General features: G+C 32.8%; 1 protein-coding gene across 1 annotated transcript in view; it reads right to left on the bottom strand.

The window, feature by feature from the left end:
• Positions 1-21,992, bottom strand: part of LOC101895663 (uncharacterized) — a 203,674-nt gene that overhangs the window by 113,468 nt on the left and 68,214 nt on the right. Inside the window, exon 3 of the mRNA XM_059120134.1 lies at positions 12,466-12,586. Within this exon, the coding sequence (XP_058976117.1) occupies positions 12,466-12,582 (117 nt within the window). The 5' untranslated portion in view covers positions 12,583-12,586. The remainder of the gene's footprint in view (positions 1-12,465; positions 12,587-21,992) is intronic.

Raw genomic sequence — 21,992 nt, 5'->3', positions numbered from 1 at the left:
ATTCCGAATATGGGGGCTTCCGTTACATGAGGGCTGTATGATATGGTGCCCATCTTCGAACTTGACCTGCCTGCAGACAAGAGACTGACCTGTGCAAAATTTTAGCTTCCTATCCTAATTCGTTTTGACCCAAGCGTGATATCAAAAAATTATAATTTCGATATATTATAAACGGAATAACGAACTTAATATAAACTCCATACTATGAATGGTGAGGGATATAAAAACTTTCTGCAGAAATATGGACTAATTTCGCTGTCCATTGTTGAGAGGTTTCACTGTATTTTTGGCAGTTCTGGATAAATATTTAATTCGAATCAAGTTCTTAAAAATAGTTATTATAACATATCAGCACCCTTCTAAAGTTTGGAAAACTTTGCAGAAATCATGGAAATTTGACGTAGACGTCATTACATTATAATTCTTAAATAATTTATGATTTTTGTTGCGAAATCCTTGAAAAACATTTTTTTGTATTCGAAAAAAAATACAAAAAACTAACACTTTTCACAAAAAAAAAATAATAATAATAAATAAATAAATAAAAAAATAATTGAATATATCTTGGAAGACCTTTAAACATTTGTTAAAAAATTCGACGATTTTTTAAAGGAAGGTATTCGAAAATTATTTTAAAGAATTCAGAGTTCTTGGCTAAGGAAACATGGAAAGATTTTTCAACTCTTGGCCCGAAATTCATAGAAAATATTCTGGATAAATTCATGATCATTTGACAAAATTAAACCAAATCGAGGATCTCAGTCCTCATATGTGATCCTTGATTTCTTAAAATATGTGAGTTCAGCGAATTAACATTACTTTCAATGGGTTTATTGTCCAAACTATTCCCCATTTTTTGAAAAAGATACCAGAACGAATCTCTCTCGATATATTAAGGTGAAAATTCATTTTATCTAATAAGTTTGCATTGCATCTAACTTAAAGAAGAATATTGGCGTTCATAGACAGAGGTAAGTTTATAGTTTTATCTCAGTTCCTCGTTCAGGACTCCTGGGTCTTTTGTAGTTAGAAACTCCTATAAGGATTTCTTGTATCAAAGACATTTCAGGTCATTCATAGAATTGTAGCTTTGGCGTTTTCTTTTATAAAAATTTTCGGGGAATTGAATGGAAAAAGTTAAAACTTTTTACAGGCCCTATTGATAAAAGACCTTCAAGATCTCCCATAGCTGTCTTAAAAATGTAGAACCTTTTTGGGGTGCTTTATGGGAAGAAGGCTTTTTAAGTCTTCTGTAGATATAAAAACGATTGTCATTCCGTTTGTAACACCTCGAAATATACATTTTAGACCCCACAAAGTACATATATTCCTGATCAGCATAAAATTCTATGTCGATTTATCAATGTCCGTTCGTCTGTCCGTCTGTGGAAATCACTCTAGCTTCCGAACGAAATGAAGTAGGTTGATAAAATTTTACTCAAATGTGTATTATATCAGCAGGACTTTTGGTATTGAAAATGGGACATGTAGGTCCAAGTCTTCGTATAGCCCCCATATAACGGTACACCCCGATATTCGGTATTCTGATGATTTCAGCGACATTATTTACCAGAATTGTTTTAAATTTGGTACTTGAAGTTCGTAATAGACACTACAGCATAAAACAGAAAATGGGCCATGTAGGTCCACTTCTTCATATAGCCCTCATATAACTTTACCCCCAATATTCGGTATTCTGATGATTTTAGCGACATTATTTACCGGAATTGTTTTACTAATAGACACTACAGCATAAAGCAGAAAATGGGCAATGTAGGTCCACGTCTTCGTATAGCCCCCATATAACGATACCTCCCGATATTCGGTATTCTGATGATTGTAGCGACATTATTTACCGGAATTGTTTCGAATTTGAAGTTCGTAATTGATACTACAGCCTATGACAAAAAATTGTTTGTCCAGGTCCACGTTTTACAACTCCCCTGGTTCCTCCCTATATTCGGAATTTTGATGATTTTAGCTACATTATAAACAGATTTTTTTTCAAATTTCGCATTTGAATATTGCAATATTCGGTATTTTTAAGATTTTTACAGAATTTTTAACGGATTTAATTTTTTTGAAAATTGCCAAATTTGTACCAAATGGTGGAGGGTATTCAACAGAACTTACAGCTTTCTTACTTGTTTTTATAAATAGAAGGCTATTAGGGTCTTCTGAAAAGGGACGAACTTTTATGTCTCCTGTTTATAAAATATATTGCAGTATTTTGTAGAAAAAACCAAAAGAGTTTTTAAAATAGAGGCCCTGTCAAAAGAATACATTTGAAGTCTTCTACATATTGAGACCTTTGATGTATTTTCGAACAGTTATGAAGTCTAGAAAATCTATAGTCTCAAAACATATTTTTTAAACTTTTCTTGGATTGTTTTGTCCTTTGCAAAATCAATATAAGTTGCCTGTTAAAGCTTCTATATGCATAGTTTTCTATTGAAACAAAAGACTTAAGACACAAACTTAAGTTCTCCAAAGAGAAGTCAAGTAAATTCAAAATAAAAATTACGACACTCGCCTATCGACATTACATTTTTATGCATAATTAAAGTAAATAAACGGATTCGGACTACACTTTAAAACATATCGAAGGAGGAAAACTTTTTTGGACTTTTACATATATAAGAACGATGAGCTATGTTTTGAAGCCTTTAAATAATCACAATTTTTAATTTTTAGATTTTTTTTTTTTTTTGATTTTTTAATAGTTATATTTTTAATTTTTTAGTTTTGTTTGATATTATGCCCCACGTTATCGTATCATACCTTCTAAGTTAATTTCGTTAAACAATTTTAGTTTTGTTACATATTCACCTAAATCTTAACATACCATAGAACACATAACCGGTTCATTTGACTGCCTAAACATACTTTCATTTTCTTATTAGCCACACAAACTCGCATTATAGCCTCAGCAACCAGGAAATTATTGACATGGCGGGTTTTATCTGCCTATAAGAAAAATAAATGCATTTGATAGCTGCATTGGCCCTTTTTCAAAGCGAAGACAAGTGTAGGTAGAAATGAAAATGTTTAACTTTCACTAAAACCAATTTTGTCGGAGATATGCTAATGAGAGCACTTGAAAAGTAGGCCGATGACATACAGAAAATTAAAGAGATATAATTTTAAAAAACATAATCGAATTTATCACAAAATTCATTTTCAATAGAAATTATGATGATGTAAAAGTTTACATTTTTTCTAAATACTCAGTTATTAAAATTTTCACAATTTAAATTAAAAACTGAAAAGATTAAATAAAGAAAATTCAAAAAGGTAAGACATAATATTAAACATTAAAATAAAACGTTAGCAGATTTATGTTGGGATACCCTTATAGTTGCACCTTAACACCTAGTAAATATTGAAATTTATCTCCACCAATAAATAAATCATAATGAAATTAAAACAAGTAAGCAGTAAAACAGTCGAGCGGGGCCGACCATTGAATACCCTACAACACTATAATAAACGATACAGTTTATATAGGCGAGATACTCGAAAGAATTCCACAAGATATTGTGACAAATAATAAAAGAAACCTCTCAGGTTTCGTTCTCTAATTTTCGAATAATAGCAACTTTAACTAATTTGCTCATTTCCAATTTATTGGTAGATGTTGCACGTAAATGGTCTTCCTAGATCTGGAACCAATATTTCCCAAAGACCTATAATCTCTCAGAAGTGGCAAAAGATTAACATTTATTATTGGTTTTTGACTTAAACGCATCAATATGAGATACAGCCATTTGACTATATTCTTCAACGAAATCAGCGTTAACGAAATAGTCAGACGTGCGTCTTTCCTGTATTTGTGAATTCTCCAAAAAGTCACTGGAATGGACATTTTCGTATTTTGTCTACAAAAGTTGGCAAACTATTTCACACATTGAATATTTTTGGATGGCCATCCAAAACTGCTTGGCTTTTGCAAAGTCCGGTAACCCCCATTTAAATATGCGTGAGGATCGGGCGATAATTACGACCTGCTGACAATTTTGCAGTTTTTTTGGTCCATTTCAACCCCTAAATATATAACGATCATCTCCAAAAAGAGTAGGCTTCTATTCTGACCCTCATCTTATCCCCATGCAACATTTCGGAAGGATCGGGTCATAAATGCGATCTGTATATGATATCCTGTTATCCTAACTACTTAGTTTTGTTAGCTGTAGAAATATTACCAAATGTTTAATTCAAAATGAAAATATGCCAAAAATATGAAAAAATTGAAAAAATATGAGAAAATTTTACAAATTCAATAATTTCATCTTTAGAGAGATATTTTTATGCGATTTTTTTAGACGTTTTTTCTTTCCTGCCAAGAGGCCATTCTGAATTAATGAGAACTGTCGAAATCAGTTCAGCCGTTCTCGACATATAAGAGATCTTTCAAGCATATCTTCTTTGATAGACATATATATCGCACATATTTTGCTATATATCCGATTTGATGGATGTTAACATCAATGTAAAGATCGGAGGTAACCTTGTCATGGCTTTGCGATTTCGCCGGGATTTAAAATATTCGCGGTTTAATGAAAAATTTTGATTTTTTTTCATCACAAAAGATATGGTCTATTTTACCCGCTAAATATTATCCGATGACCACCCAAATTGGTAGGCTTCTTCCCCGCCCTAAACTCTAGCTACTCCGCGTTGATTGGTCTGTAATTGCGACCTGTATAGCTACTGCAAAGTCCGAAATTTTTTCAGTATTTGGTCCATTTTAACCCCTAAACATTTGGCGATCATCTCCAAAAGAAATAGGCTTCTAGGCGAGCTAGGAAGATCCATATATACTTTCCTATGTGGGAAACCAATATTTCGAGGTGTTACATAAATTCTGGCCCAATCAAACTTATAATACCCCCAACACATAGTGTTGTAGGGTATAAAAAGAACCTTTATAAAATTTCATTATGAAATTATATTGAATATTATCAATTATAACTTTATACTCCGAACTCACTCACTGCGGAAAACTATCGATCCAAAAATTGTTTTTCTACACTAACTCAAATGTTTGACTTTCAAATATGAATATTTGTCTTAGGGTCAAAAATATTTTCTCTTTCAATTTTTCTCTTTTCATTCGTAAAAAACCCTGCAATTTATTTTCATTTTCCAACCCCATAATTTATCACAATATTGCCATTTATCGTCGTTAAATTGAACGCCCCAATGTGACATCATTATCATGGAACTGTCAATCAAAACAAAAACAGAAAGTGAGAGTAAAATAATAAATGTTAATTAATCACAACAATGAATGGCAATAAATCAGATAAACATTGGCGTCCAAAGCAAGTGCACAATCATAGGGGGGACGAATACGAAGACGTTGATGATGATGATAATGATGATATAATTTAAAATGTATTTCAAATCATTTTATTTACTTTAATTGTGCATAAAATTGTAATGTCGGTAGGTGAGTGGCTTTAATTTTATTTCGAATGTACTTGACTTTTGTTCGGAGAATTCCAGTTTGTGTCTTAAGTCTTTTGTTTCAAGGGTAAATGGTGTATATAAAAAGGTATTTTAACGTTTTTATGGGGAATTAGGTTAGACTGAGAAGCTCTAGCAAGCAAGTTCATCATACGAAGAACACGAATTTGCAAAAAAAAAAAACTTAAAAAAATATTACAACCTTAAAAATATCAACGCAATTTCTTTCTATGAATGACATCAACTGCAGAAATCCCTAAAGTTTCATATCTAGAGAAGATAAATATAAAAATAAGTGGCTTTCTTTTAAAAGCAAATCTCATATGTCTTCTACACTTAAATAGCCACTCGATAATGTTATGCATGGTAGGCCTAAAAAATTTACGAAAATCTTCTACTACAAAAATTGTTTTATACCCAACAGCACATAGTGGTAAGCATATTATGTCTTTGTGCATTTGTTTGTAACATGGAGAAGGAAGCGAGATAGACCCATAGTAACTTTTGAGGATCTTAATAGAATCACTTTCTGAGTCGATTTATGTATGTCAGTTCGTCTGTCGGGGCACATTTATTATCCGATTGAGATGAAATTGGCTAGAATCGGTTAAAATTTAGATACCGCTCCCATATATATCTTCAACCGATTTCGGCTTATTTTTGCCCCAAATGACCAATATCAGTCTAATTGTCACATCCGAGCGAACATGGACTATAAGAAAGTACATCAAATTTGGTGAAAATCGGTTCAGATATAGGTATTGCTCCCACATACAGGGTGAGAAAAAAAGTTATTCGTGATGGAATTCAAGCGTGATAGTGTGATTTCTTTTTATTTGGCTATAAAACCACAAGTGGCTATCGTTAGAGCACTCCAACATTAAAATGTGAATTAATCTTTTGTGTCTCCTGCCATCGCTCGTTATCGTGATACTGGTAGCGTAACCCGAAAAGTAAAGAAGCGACTTGATCGAAACCGCGTCGCAGTGGCCAAAAAATGGCTCTTGAGCTGAACATATCGCAATATTCCATTCGGCAAATATTGAAAAATGAGCTCGGGGTATAGCTATTTAAATTCCAAAAAGTGGAAGAACTTACACCGCAACAGCAAGAAAATAGACTCAAAAGAGCTAAAGAGTTCCGTCGTTTGGCCGAAAGTGATGAACTGTCGAATTTGGTTTTCTCCGATGAGAAAACATTCGTTGTCCACCAGTTTGTAAACAAACCAAATGATCGTGTTTACTTTCCAAAGAGGTCAGCTGAAAATGTGCACCTTCGCTTGACCACCAGAACTCAAGCGCCGGCATGATGATGGTGTGGGCCGCCATAACAGCCGATGATCGCTTTCCTCTAGAATTAATCGACTGTACATCAGAATAAATGCCGAATATTATCGCGAAAATATTCTTGGGCAAGCAAACATTTTGGCCGCAGACCTTGAACATTCTAACAGGACTTAGCACCGTCGCACCCAAAAATGGTTACAAAATGAGGTCCCTCGCTTCATTTCCAGCGAAAAATGGCTACTAAAATCTCCGGATGCCAATCCGTTGGACTATTGTGTCTGGGGTATTTTGGAAAGTAAGGTTGGCACTAAAAACTACCAAAGTGTCGATCACCTCGAGCTGGCGCTTCACCGGGCATGGGCCAAAATAACGCAGAGTAACTTTCGGGCAACGTCGACGGTTTCATTGGCCGTTTGACGGCCATAATTCGTGCCAAAGGTGACCAATTCGAACAAATCTAAACTTATACTAAAATTTGGTGCTATTTCCGACATTTTTTGCTTTCAATCAATAAAATTAAAAAATTAATATTTATACCGATTGATTGTTGCGGTTTTTTTATCTCACCCTGTATTCCGAGATTTTGGGCGGTTCTAAATCTTTAAAAACTCACAACTTGAGGGGTTCTAGAATTTTTACAAAACCACGATTTAGATGGCTTTTGACTAAGTGTATAATGTCAAAACATAGACGATCCGAAGAATTTGAAATCTTTGAAGTTTATTATTTAAAAAACATTTTTAATAAATGTAAAATATTTAAAAATCAACGATTTAAAAAGGTTCTGAAATCTTGAAAAATCCGCGATTTAAAAAGGTTCTGATATCTTTAAAAATCCACGATTTAAAATGGTTATGAAATCTTGCAAAATCCACAATTTGAAAAGGTTATGAAATCTTTAAAATCTTTTTAGGTCCACGATTTGGAAGTCATATTAAATGGTTCTAGACTTTTATAAATTCAGCGACTTCGAAGGCTTTTGACTGGTTGTAAAATTTTTAAAAATCCACAATTTAAGGGATATTCGAGCGGTTATAAAATCTTTAAAAATCCGCGAATTGACAATTTTTTCCTGATTTGAGAATCTTAAAAAATGAAGTTCATATTCCGATATTTCTTATGTTTTCTTGTATTAGCAAAACCAATGAATCGTTAGAGCCTTCAAGTATATACTCCAATGATGAGAGAATATGAAATCTTGAAAACCAATATTAATTTTAAAATAATTGAAAACCAATCCAATAAAATTTTAATATACTTTACTTTTGTTTTACATTGCCAATTCCTCGTCAAGTTCGTAGATTTTGTATTATTTTCATTCCTGCTACAATAAAAATATTTTTCAAAAATCGAAAAAGAACTCAAATTGCCTACTGGTGTCATCCATGGTCTCGTTGGTGGTGGCACCAATCACCAGTGTTGTCGCAACGCCAGCAGTGCCATCGACTGATTGTCAATCCATGAATGTGAACATAAATAATCCTCAATATTCATATTGAGTTTTAAGTTTAACAGCGACAATCAATAATAATAGCAACAACAACAACGACGACTGCCAATAAAGCTAACGGTAGTTAATGCAATTGCTTATGGTTATGTTAAATGTCACTGGCTTCTGCCATGCCTTGTGGACAATGGACGGAGACTAGCCACACACATGACAACCCACACACATACACACATACACTGATATGGACATATTGCAGCGACACATAAATGTTAACTATGAGGTGGACATTGGAGACCCATGGCAGGCCGTTACTAACAACATTCGTAGGCATTGCGTTTTTAGTTTCGATATTTTTACTTGGGCTGGTGTGTAAAGTTTTCGTGTCAAGAATACTATTTTCAACAACGTAACAATAGTTGGTTCCCTGGAAATGGGTCAATGATTTGTTGACTGTTGTCTCTTGGCAATTCCTATGCTAAGTTAAAGAGACTTATTAATTTTTTTTTTTTTTTTTTTTGGTCAAAAAAATTACAATGCTGATTAAATAAAATGATACAACTTAATAAGAAAGCAAAAACAATGTAGTTACACCAATAAAAAGTGTGCCTCTTTGAAGGCCCTTTAGTTTGGGGATTGCATAAAAGGCGCAGCAAGTTTGTTGCTTAAGTCTTTCGTTTTGCCATGCCATGTAAATATTCCAGCCAATTTTTTTTCGTCTTGTAATTACCAAATATCGCCACGGGGCCATGAATTATGTTGATTAATCATTTGTTATTAATGCCCAATCGCTTTATATTGCTCACTCATAAGTGAATTAGTAATTTAATAAATTTACCGGCATGTTGTAAATAATCTGAGTGCATTAATCGGGCGATGATGATGTTGCAGCATCGTCATCGCATAAAGTTCTTGTTTCATTGCTGCCAGCATTTGAAAATAAAGTAGAAGCGAGAACTTTTGTCAGCGTTTATCTTTGGTGTTGCCCACAAATTAATTACATCGATTAACACAATATGAAAATCCCATTAATAATCTGATGATCATGATGATGATGACGATGACGATGTGATGATATTATTCATTAGCTGACTAATTAAAACGAAGTGTAAGAACATATTTTTAATGTCAGGTTAAACAGGCATGCTGGGTTATAAATGATACTTATGCATGAATTTGTATTGATAAGACAAATTAGATGTCAGAGAATTTGGATCATTTTCGTAGAAAGAAGTCTCCCGTGTATATTTTCCTGCAACGAAATAAATTCTGCATTCCACTGAAAAGTGGCTCCCAAAATTTGGTAAGGATTACGAGATTAACCAAAAAAGCATTAAAAATGAATGTAAGACCACTGAAATTTGTTTAAGGATTGAATTTTTTAAGGATTGTATTACTTCAAATGGCGGAGTTTGATAAAGTAGAAAGGGACTTCAAATCGTATATTTTTTTACGGTACTCGGTATGGTCGGCAAGAGTTTTCAAAAGGTCCTACACTACCCTCAACTAGTGAACTTTTTAACGGATTTCCTTTGAAGCAAAAAATAAATAAATAATATTTGTTAAAGTATTGAAAGTAGTGGATTTTTGAAGACTATTCGGAATAGGCAAATATTAATTTTCAATTGGATTCCGAGCATTTTATCCCTAAGATTTCTCTTGAGCAAAACAAAGGATTTATATCTTCGATTTCTAAGAGCAAACTTTTTTCGAAGAATTCGAACACTACCCACAACTACTTTTAAGGATAAACTTATTTTAGATTTTATGGACTTTATTTAAAGCAAAGAGAGATTTTATATTTTAGATTTTTTTTAAAAGGAAACGCACTTAAAATTTGCATTTTGGTCTGAAAAATTTCCGGTCAAATAGGGGTTTTCGTAGGAAATTGAGACAACTAAAAACTGTTTTGAGAAAATCTCGTTTGAAGTGAAAAAAGCTTAGTCTTCAATTTAAAAGGACTAATTTCAAAGTATGAGTTTCATAGGTTTTCTGGGTCTTCATTCGTCCGTTTTGTTTAAATAAAAAAAAAACTAAAAATATAAAAAAAATTTAATTCTTAGATTTTCCTGTATATTTTTAAGGATTCCAGGATTTATAAAAATGGCACTAAAATTTCGTTTTTTTTTAAAGAACTCCTGGGCTGACAATAAAGTTTGAATCGTGAGTTTTAAGGATTTTAAACCACAGAAAATAGCTTTCAAAAGGTGAACTTTTAATAGAATTCTAGGTTTTTAAAAAATGGATAATATTCAAAAAAGGAAGTCTTAAAATATTTTTTGAGGGGTTCCGAGGCTGGCAGTAACGAAATTCAAAACTCGATTTTAAAAGTACTCTAAGACCACCCAAAACTTCTTTCAAAAATAATTCTAAGTCACCAATTCGTGGATTTTTAAAAGCATAAAAGGATAAGTGTCTTGAATTTTTAAAATATGTCAAGACGGGTCAGAAAACTTTAATATCTTCGATTATTTTAAGGATTCAAGAAATTCAAATTGGGATGTTTATAGCGATTCTAAGAACCCCAATGATTTCTTCCAAGATGAAAACACTTTTAATGCTCTAAGGTTTTAAATCGCAGATATGGTTCTCAGCAAAAAAAGCCTCAAAATCGATGATTTATTAGGTGTTCCAGGTCCGGCCAATTTCATATTCAAATTGTGATTTTTTAAGATGATTTTAAGAATTTTAAAAAGGATTTTTTAGGATTTTATGTGTCATTCATTTCTTTTACAGCAAAATAGGATTTAAAACCATGAATATTTAAATGCAAATCAGGATATAAATATCATTAATATTTTTAAGAGTTTTCCTGGATTTAAAAAACGCCGTGAAATCTCGAATTTTAAGGATTTCAAAACAGATCAGAGGACTTCAAAATAGTGATTTTTTTAGGATTCCAGGACCGTCAAAAATGAAATGATAGCGTGAGTCCTACCAGGATTCTATGAACATTTATTTTAAGATTTTGAATTTTTTAATGGCTCCAGGTTTTTAAATCCTAGATTTAGTTTTCATCGAGAAAGACATCAAAAACTTTGATTTTCTAGAGATTCCAGCTCCGGCCACATAAGTATTCAAATTGTGATTTTTTAAAACCACAAACTATTTAAAAATAATATATTTTTTTAAGATTCTAGGGTGAATGATTTTTTTTTTTTAAGAATAGTAGGTTGGTTTTGGTAGATAAAGAAGTCTTGGAATCTTGGATTTTTAAAATCAATAAAGTACTATAAATGTTTGATTTGTTAAAGAATTCCAGGACTAGTCAAAAAAAAAGGATTCAAGTCAAAGTTTATAAACCATTTCAGGACAGGCCAAAATTTTACTAAACTCATGAGTTTTTTTTAAAGGAATCCAAGACCACCCAAATCTGTTGTCAAATTAAAAATTTAAAGCAGAAAGGACTGTAGTTCTGAGATATTTATATACAGACATTTTTAAAGGATTCTAATTCTTCAAATCCTGTTTCCATAAAAAATATGTCAAGATTTTATTAAGTTAATCACAAACTTGGTATATAAAAAATGGTTTATCAAATTTATATCAAGTTTTAGAGATGGCCCACATCGGTCCAATATTCTGGTAATTTCTTCACAATAACTTAAAATTTTTAGAAATTTTTTAAATTTAGGAGGCTTCAGAATTTTGTTAAACCTTTCATTGTATCTACTTTAGGAGCGGGTCAACGTTTTTAAAAACCCGAGCTCATATAAGATGGAAAAGTCTACCCGATTTTGCTCGCTTCATAATTTTTCAGCTTTCGCTAGATCCAGCGTAAATTTAGAAATACCAAATTTATCGTCGATTATCCCTTGAAGGTCTAAAAATATATATAAAAATGTCTCCCAAGAGTGAGCTTTTTGTCCGATTTTCTTCAAATTTCTGGTCCTTAAAAAATGATTTAAAACGTGAAAAATAAAAAATCGCTTATAAACCGAGTCAAAATTTTGCACACGTGTATATTTTGCCAGTAGGCAGGTTAAGTTCGTAAATGGGCCATGTAGGTCTAAGTTATCATATAGCCCCATATAACGATTTTAGCGACATTATTCGCTTATAAATCGAGTCAAATCCACGAAAAATTTGGAAACTAGCGATTTAAGCTTAATTTTTGGTACTTAGGCATTTAAAATATTGGAAGATATATAGTCCACAGACTCTTTTTTTCCTAAGATATTTGCTTGTTTTCAAAGCCTTTATGTTTCCTTAGGGTAATTTTAATCCAATATAAAATATTTTAATTTTTTTTTCAAAACTTACTTTGTATAATTTATCTTTTTGATACCAAACATCTTCCTCCTCTTCTTGTGGACTAAATGTCTGATCCAAATTTAGATCATCTCTAGAACGGGAGAGTATTTTTCTTCTGGATACCATTGTTCTAAAAATAAAGAAAGAAAAAAATAATATAAAAAATTATTATTACAATTCAAGTAGGCTTTCAAAATATAAAAAAATAATAAACAAAAAAATTGTGACAAAAATTAAAAACAAAAAAGGAATCAATAACCCTCACAGACAATGACAAATTTCCTTCATAAAACCAAAAACAGCAAACATTAATATTCCGTTTAAGTTATTGTCTCAAAGCGAAGAGACCGCCAAAGACAAAAAGGAAGAGTCACCAAAGAAAGACGGCGGGTGTCTAAAGAGTCGGCCAGCCGAACAGGCAGACAAAACAGCAACAAATACACCAATCAAGTTAGACAGTCAACCCAACCAGCCATCCAATGAACAAACGCTTCGAATCAATGTCCCATTCATTCATCGATCCCCACCGGCACGTAAGTGTGTATGTAAATATTCACCGGATGTGTAAGTGTAGAAATTATTAGATATTTTATATGGAAAATTCACCAGAAGTGAGCGACACAGAGAGGCAAAGAGACAAATCAACGATAAACAAAACGTAACAGAAAATCAAAAGAAAAATCAATCAACATTAAGCAATGACGCTGACAATTTATTTTGTCCTATTACTACACAGCTTAATTAATGACTTTCTCAACGAGGCGGACATAATTGAATTGAATTGAAATGACGATTGAAATTTACCAATGACAACAAACTGCTGTCGCGGGATGGCTGATGAGCGTTGATTTGATCAAAAGATACCGACAAATTGTTGGAAAATGAAAATATGAGTTGGGAAAACGAAAAAAAAAACAATATTTTCCGAAATTATTTTCAATGATGGGAAATTTAATTTTTTTTTTCAAAATTTCTTGGAAAAGTAAAAAAATAAGGTATTTTCTGTGTAGTTCCGAAAGACTTGTCCTTAAAGAAATTAGTTTCAATGATGAGAAAATTTAAATGTATTTTTACAATTTTCTGGAAAAAGGAAAAAACTTAAGGTACTTGATTCGCATATACTGTATGTTTTTGTATAAGTCAGGTAGGTAATATTTTATATCCTTAAAGAATAAAATATTCCGAAAAGTCACTCATCAATTCCGACATATTCCATTAAAATGCAAAATGTCATATTCACTTGATAAACCTCTTTAGAAATTCTGTGAATGTTTCATTATTAAGACCACTTGATTTTTTATTTTGAATTTTTTTTCCACAAAATTCTGTTCTTAACTCCCAAGTCTTTGCAGAAGTATGGTAGATTATTTGGTTACTTTTTTGGGATTCTTGAATTTTTATAAAGAATTCTTCTACATCATACCCTGATGAATGACTGTCTGCAAAAGTTGTCACTTTAATGTTATTCCTGGTTGTGAAATCATCAGCCATGGAATTCAGCGTTGAAGAGAACAAAGAAATATTTTTGTGTTCTTTTTGCTATTTTTTATAAACAGAAGTTGCAGATTGTGGATGATTTCTCATTCTCCGCGAATGTTTATCAAGTGTTTACATGACAAATAAAGCCATCAAGATATTTAAATGACAAAAAAAATGACAAAAGCAAAGCGAATGATAAGTAGCGACTTGATGAATAACGTGGAGGATGGGCGGAGATAACATTTTAAAGGAACTTCTATGAAGGCCTTCGGTACACCCAAAGATCTTCTTAAGATGGGAACCTCCTAGATATAACATATTGAACGTAGTCGGAAAAATCTCATTTCGTGGTCTCTTATGAAGGTCTCCAAAGGCATCTTCTACAAAATTAAATAAATTTTGAAAATTTTAGTTCGCGTTAGTCGCTGTTGGACATACTCAGAGGAGAAAATCTCAAACCTCGGCCAAAGGCCGTTTACTTACAAAAAGTTTATAATTTAGAAAACTTCGGTTCGCATTAGCCTGATATTCCCAGAGGAGAACCAAATTAAAAATTTATAAAAAAGTTAAAGTTTAGAAAATTTTGGTTTGCGTTAGCCGGTGCCGGATATACCCAGAGCGGAAAATCTCAATTTTTTTTGCACACTAGTTTGAACACACCCATTATGATGGGGATCATGTCCGCTAATTTCTGGATATTAAAACCGATTTTTTCTTGGACATAATCTCCATTCCATTAAGGGGGTTATGACCGAAAAAAAACGATCATAATCCCCATAATTGTGGTGGGGATTATTTCCGTGGGAATTATGGCACCTATCAATAGCATTATACAGAAAGGAGATCCAAAAAAAAAGATAAGTCAAGACCAGCATTTCGAAAATCATTTAAAGGATTTCTACATAAAAAAAGTTTCTTGAAAATCTTCTTTAAATTGAAAACCCTCTAGGTGTCTCCTGCGCACAAAAACCATTCAAAAAGTCTTACTTTAGCAAATGACATTTTAAAATCTTTTTTTTTTTTTTTTGTCTCTTAGGCGATGTTTGGCGAGCATTCTAAAAAAGTTTAATTTAAAATTGTCCTCCTCAGAAAATAAAATTTTTGAAGGTCTTCTATAGAAATGAGATTGGATTTAAGTTTAATACCCTCCATCAACATGTAAAATAAAATAATTAGAAAGAGTAGAATACGTTAACCTTTCAAGAACCCCAATTGGAAGCTTCATGGGAATTATGGCACATACCTTCAAAATACCGAAAATCGGGAGGTACCGTTGTATGGGGGCTATACCATTTAGTAGACCTGAATCGAACACTTTTTGCTAAGAGAGAACAGACCTATCGGGAACCCCAATTATACCAATTAGTCGGTCTGTAGAGACCTACTGAAAACCCGAACTATCTAGCTTCGTCTAATTTCGTTAGGAGGTGTGGCAGATATCTTAAAAATGACGAAAATCAGGAGGTACCGTTGTATGTGGGCTAACCAATTAGTGGACCTCTAGAGAAAAAAGGAGAGACCAGATCTACCTATAACCTCTATTGTCAAGTTTCATCCAATTTGGTTGGAAATTGCGGCAAAAACCTTCAAAATACCGAAAATCGGGTGGAACCGTTATATGTAACGTGAACTAATATAGCCCATTTTAAATACAATGAGCCCACGTACCTACATAAATCTTCGAACCAAATTTCAAAGGTCTAGATTAAAAAATGTGAACTCTATCGTGATTTCAAACGACAATCAGCGGACATCTTCACTTTAAAAGGATCAGGAATATAAATATTTTTGAGGTCTCCGACGAATATTTCGAGGAACGCAATGACAAATTTAATACACCCTCCATTGTATGGTGGAGGGTACCAAAAATGTGTTGAAGGACTCATACTGATAGAAGGCATTATAACTATATTCTGACCTATTAATGGTATCCTTCAGAAAAAAGTTCTTTTAAAGGTCTTCCATACACATGTTTTTTTATACCCTCCATCATAGTATGGAGGATATATTAGGTTTAGACACCACAAAGTATATATATATATTCTTGATCAGCATAAAATTCTATGTAGATTTAGCGATGTCTGTCCGTCTGTCTGTGGAAATCACTCTAGCTTGCGAACGAAATGAAGTAGATTGATAAAATTTTATTTAAATGTGTGTTGTGTGGCCATGTAGGTCCACGTTTTGGTATAGACCTCATATAAAGGTACCTCCCGATATTCTTTATTTTTATTATTTTAGTGACATTAGTCAACGGAATTGTTTCAAACTTGGTGTTTGAAGTTCGTAATGGATACCACAGACTATGACAGAAAATTGTCTATGCAGGTCCACGTCTTCGTATAGCCCTCATTTAAGGGTACCTACTGATATTCGGTATTTTGATGATTGCTTCAAATTTTGGTATTCGAAGTTCGTAATAGAAACTGGAGCCTATGATAGGAAATTGTCGGTGTAAGTCCACGTCTTCATAAAGTCCCATTTACCGCGTAAGCGACATTATTCACCGAAATTGTTTCATTGGTATTTGAAGTTCGTAATGAATAATACAGCCTATGACAGAAAAGTGTCTGTGCAGGTCCACGCTTTGGTATAGCCCCCATGGTACCTCCCAATATTCGGTATTTTGAAGATTTTAGCTACATTATTCATCGATTTTTTTTTCAAGCTTTCCATAGTTTATGACAACAGTTGCCTATGCAGGTTCACGTCGTCGTATAAACCCTAATATAACGGTTACATTCGGCATTTTTAAGATTTGAGCAGAATTTTTAACGGATTTCAGTTTTTTGAAAATTGCCAAATTCGTTTCATAAGGTGGATGGTATTCAAAGTTCGGCTCGACCGAACTTGCCGCTTTTCTACTTGTTTTTATTAAAAAATAAGGCTTTATATTGCGAAAAAAATCTTTTATAGTGAAGCTCCAAAATTTTTAAGGTCTTCCTACAGGATAAATCTTTTAAATGCAGAAGTCCGGTTTAAGGTTTTCAAAAGAGAAAATATTTTGCAATGATTTTGTGTATACAAATATCCAATAGGAGGTATTTAAAATGCTTTACATTCCAAAAAGATCTTTCAAAGGTTGTTGATAAAGAGAATGTGTGGGAAAATTTCCCTGAATAGAGGGAAATCCTTATAAACATATTCTCAATAGAGAATACGGTTTAAAGGACTTCGTTAAAGAAAACTCTTCTAAAAAGTCTCTTAGAGCAGAGAAAAAAAACAGGTTTAAGGTATCCTAAAGAGAGAAGCCCCTGTAACGATCTTCTGCATAAAAAGGGCTCCAATAAGATATCTTCTCTAGACAGAGACCCAAGGAATAAGGAATACCTTGTCGAGGGAAAGGATTTTGAAAGTTCTTCTATTGAGAGAGAAGATATTTCCGGAGAGGAGGTGAAAATCTTTAAAAGTCTTCCATGAAAAGAAAAAAGTTTTAATTTTTTTTTATAAATTTAAATTCTATGATAGGTCTCCAATAGATGGCATACTTTTTTAAGGCATTTCATAAATCAAATATCATGGAAATGACCTTTTAAGGATCTGTTGTACACAAAAGACCAATTAAGAACATGATGCCTGGAAGATGTGTTTTAAAAACAAGAGACGTTAATAGATCTTCCCTAGAGATGGCTTTGAAGAGAGCTTCTAAAAAGAGAAACGCTTTAACAGATCTCCTATAGGGAAGAAATATTCTACTGACTTTTATGCAAAATAAAGTTTTTATATTCTTCTAACTACGACGACCTTTAAAAGTTATTTGTCTGTAGAAAATATGTTCCATAGACCGAACACCTCTCCGATGATGCCTATGGATTGAAGACCTTTTAAGAATAGAACAAAGACCTTCCAAGAATTTTTTGTAGAACAAAAGGCCTTTAAAAAATTGAAGATTTTTATATTTTTTCATAGGACAAATTTGAAACGCAAATGCCTTTAAAGGATATGTATATTTTTTAACTTTGAAATGAAAGCAACACCTCCCATCTTGTTAGTCGAAAACCTTAGGTATATGTTATACAGATTTGTAACCTTCAATAGGTCTTCTACAAATATTTGACCTTCTGTTGACCTTATATTTTCATGGCTCTGTTCTTACAAACTAATTTTCCTAAAAGATTTTTTTATAAAAAACTTAAAATACAGAGTTCGTTTCTTAAGTCTTTTGTTTTCCTTGAATGATATGAGAACTTCTTGTTACCTTCAATTACATTATTACTTAAAATATTTATTTTTTTTTTTAGCTATCCGACGTTTAAATCTTGCGTTTGAGCATATGTGTGTTCAATGTAACAAATTGTAAAATGTATTCCCACCTCCTAAAGTTTGTAATCCTATGTGCGTGTAAATGACTTTGTGTAATTGATCATATCTTTTCCGTGTATTACTTCACATATATTTACTGGGGAGCGTCAAATTTACAGGTGATATGAAAAAGTAATTCCCAATAATAAAAAAAGCCCTACCAACATTTAAACACAACTATTTATGGCATGCCACATGAAAATACCAACAACAATGATAACAACAAAAACATGTGAAATTGATATGTGGTGTGAATGTTGCGATGATGATGATGACGACGCTAATCATGATTGTGGTATGACTCCGATGATGATGATGATGGCACTGAAGATGTCTCGATATTCGGTATGCATGCCAAACCGTTTTCAAATTGGAAAACTAAATTCAACAAGTCATGTGAATATCAATTCCAAAATTAAAATGCATTTGTCTGGCTATCAATTTGTAAAGTGTGTACAAAATGGGTGGGTTCCACCCATTCATTTATTTTCGACATAAATGCTATTGGATTAGCTTTCTTCGTTTCTTTGGCTGCCTCAGCCATTTGGCTAAATGTGTGGGAACTATGGTGTATTTTTTTTTTTTTTTAATATCTTTCAAACTAATTTGAATAGCTGGGGAGGGGCGTTTTCTTTTTCTTTTACCTCCTTACAAAAAAGCCTAATATTGAATAGATAGTTAGCCAAGTTTACAAATATTTTCATTTTTACTCTTTACGCTTTTGTTTTTTGATACGTTTTCATTGAATTTTAGATAGATATGTATCTCTGACGCGTTTCTTTTTAGCCATTGTTAGTTTGCCATCATCAATGAATAATTGATGTCTTCGCATGGTCGGTGTTTATGTAATATCTACAAATTGGAGAAAACTCCAACTTGCTTTTGATTTACATTGCGTTCATGTTGTTGTTTTTGTTGTTGAATGACTATTGAATTTCTTTGAAGAGCTTCTGCTTTTGCAAATGTGAAATCAGTTAAGACACCATAGCGTGGTGTAATATGAGTTGCTGTAGGCCCATGAATTATGTGTTTAGATTTTTAAAATATTATAAATTAGAAAAAAAGGTGGAAATCCCATTGGAATCGTTTTAATGAATATTTATGTTGAGGGTTTTCTATTTATGATTTATATTAAGTAATCAATCATATGTTATGATTCGATTGGGGGAAATTTTGAATAGATTGCATGTGAGGTATAATAAATGTGAATATATTTTAGAGATTAAGTGATATCAACAAAATCAATTACCAACAAATTTTAGTACACGGCTAAGTTCTCTGTTATGCTAAGCTCGGGGTCCTTAATGCACTCAGCCGCTTTTCTGATTACCAAAATGTATTATATGCTGGTTATGACAATGTCTATACACATAGCCGTATGGCTACGGAGGAGTTTACGCCGTTTTTAACGCTAATTTAATTTTTTTCAATTCTATGGCAAATCTTCCTCAATACTGAATTCTTTTGGAGAAAGTATCAAAGGAAGAAACATTGCGCTTCAAATGTTAATGTCATAATATAAACTATAAAAAATTTTGGTTTATAATGTTTTCTCCACAATCCTTTTATAATTTGCTGAAAAAATAACTATAAAGAGAATGTGTCAATTAGCAGTTGAAAACGTTAACCCACATTTAATGTAATTTTGAATGAAATTTTCTAAAAATTATCATGTCTATTTATATGATTTATTATACCCTCCACCTTGGAAAGGAAAGTATATTAACTTTATCATTCCGTTCTCAACATCCCATCGTAGACCCCATAAAGTATATATATTTATGATCAGCACAAAATTCTAAGTAAATTTAACGACGTCCATTTGCCTGTTTGTCTGTCTGTTGAAATCACGATACAGCCCACATTTTTTGACGTAGAGCGTCAAAATTTAGCATAGTTGTTATTGAAAATGAGGTATATCGGTACACATTTTGATATAGTCCCCATATAACGGTACCTTTCGATATTCGGTATTTTGTTGATTTTTTCATAGATTTGTCTAAAAATTAGAATCCGTTGGTCATGATGGGTTGTAGCTCCTGTGGCGAAACATTGTATGTATAGGTCCATGTTTTGGTATTGCCCCCCATATAACGGTACCTCCCGATATTTGGTGTTTAAAGGATTTGTTCAGAAATTGGTTTTTGTAGTTCGTTTTGGGTTCTAGCTCGTATGGCGAAACATTGTATATATAGGTCCACGTTTTGGTATGGCCGCATTTTGGTACAGCCACATTTTTCACGGATTTGTGTAAAAATTGGAATTCGTTGGTCATGATGGGTTCTAGCTCCTGTGGCGAAACATTGTATGTATAGGTCTACGTTTTGGTATAGCCCCCATGTAACGGTACCTGCCGATATTTGATATTTTGATAAAAATTAGTATTTACAGTTCATAGTGGCTTCTTGCCCAGTGACAGAACATTGAATATTTAGTTCTACGTTTTCCGCACATATAACGATACCCACCCACATTTTTTCTGTCCAAAACTATTTCAACGTCATCATATGTAAACCCAGAGACCAACACAGAGACACCTCAATATCAAATAACCAAAACAACCTACTTCTCTCAATCACTGATGCCAACAATGACCCATTTCCGAATTTAGTACTAATTAGTACTTAACATAAAACCACCACCAGATACCAACAGGGAGGGAATATAAAATTTCGGGATTCCAGCACTATCCCTTAAACTAATATTAAATGTATTACTAATTCTTACAAATATTGGACGCATTTCCTTACCACCTCCAAATCTGGATCCCAGATCCCAACGAGATCTGAATATAAAATTTCGGGATTCCTGCTCTATTCCCTCACTCGATACGTCATTTAGTACTAATTAGTACTTTTCGCACAAATATAGCACACATGTAAAAACACCCCTATATCTCAATTCCAGATACTAACAGAGACCACAATATGAAATTTCGAGATATCAGCTCAGCACTTTTCGTATAATTATAGTACATATTTCCGAAACCACTTCCATGTCTCAATTTTAGATACCAATAGAGACCTCAGTATCAAATTTGAGGATTGCAGGTCTATCTCTTCACCCAATACCAAATTTAGTATTATTTAGTAGTTTTCGTACAATTATAGTACACATTTCCAAAACCACTTCCATATTGCAATTCTAGATACCAACAGAGACCACAGTATCACAATTTGAGGATTACAAGTCTATCCCTTCTTCCAATACAAAATTTCGTACCATTCAGCACTTTTCATACAATTATAACACACATTTCCGAAACAGCCTCCACATGTCCAGGCCACATATGAACAACCACTCGTATATCAAACTACCTTTCCAAGCTTGATTTTTATAACAAATTTCAAACTTTTACCACAATCCGTTCATATAATTGAAAATGGTTTTAAATGTAGTACATTTTAGTGCACATATTGCTACAATTTTGAAAAGTCCTTTAGTTTTCCTATTCTGTACTGCAAAAAGACTTTCACTCCAAATTTTAGACTTCCAACTCGATCTCTTACCCAAATACCCCAGATAATGCTATTTAGTATCTTTCGTACTCTTTTACAATCAAACCGCACAAAAGGTGATCCTAGTGCCAAATTTTAGACTTTCAACTCAATCTCTCAATCAAATACCAAATTTTAGTACCATTTAGTACGTTTTAGTACGTATTTCCAGAAACTTCCTACAAATCTCAACCCCCACACACTAAATGTGATAATAATGCCAAATTTCAGATTTCAAACATTATCTGCTCACCATAT

The sequence above is a fragment of the Musca domestica genome, unplaced genomic scaffold (genome assembly GCF_030504385.1).
Source record: "Musca domestica strain aabys unplaced genomic scaffold, Musca_domestica.polishedcontigs.V.1.1 16, whole genome shotgun sequence".
NCBI lineage: Eukaryota > Metazoa > Arthropoda > Insecta > Diptera > Muscidae > Musca > Musca domestica.
This window is presented reverse-complemented; position numbering and strand designations above follow the sequence as displayed.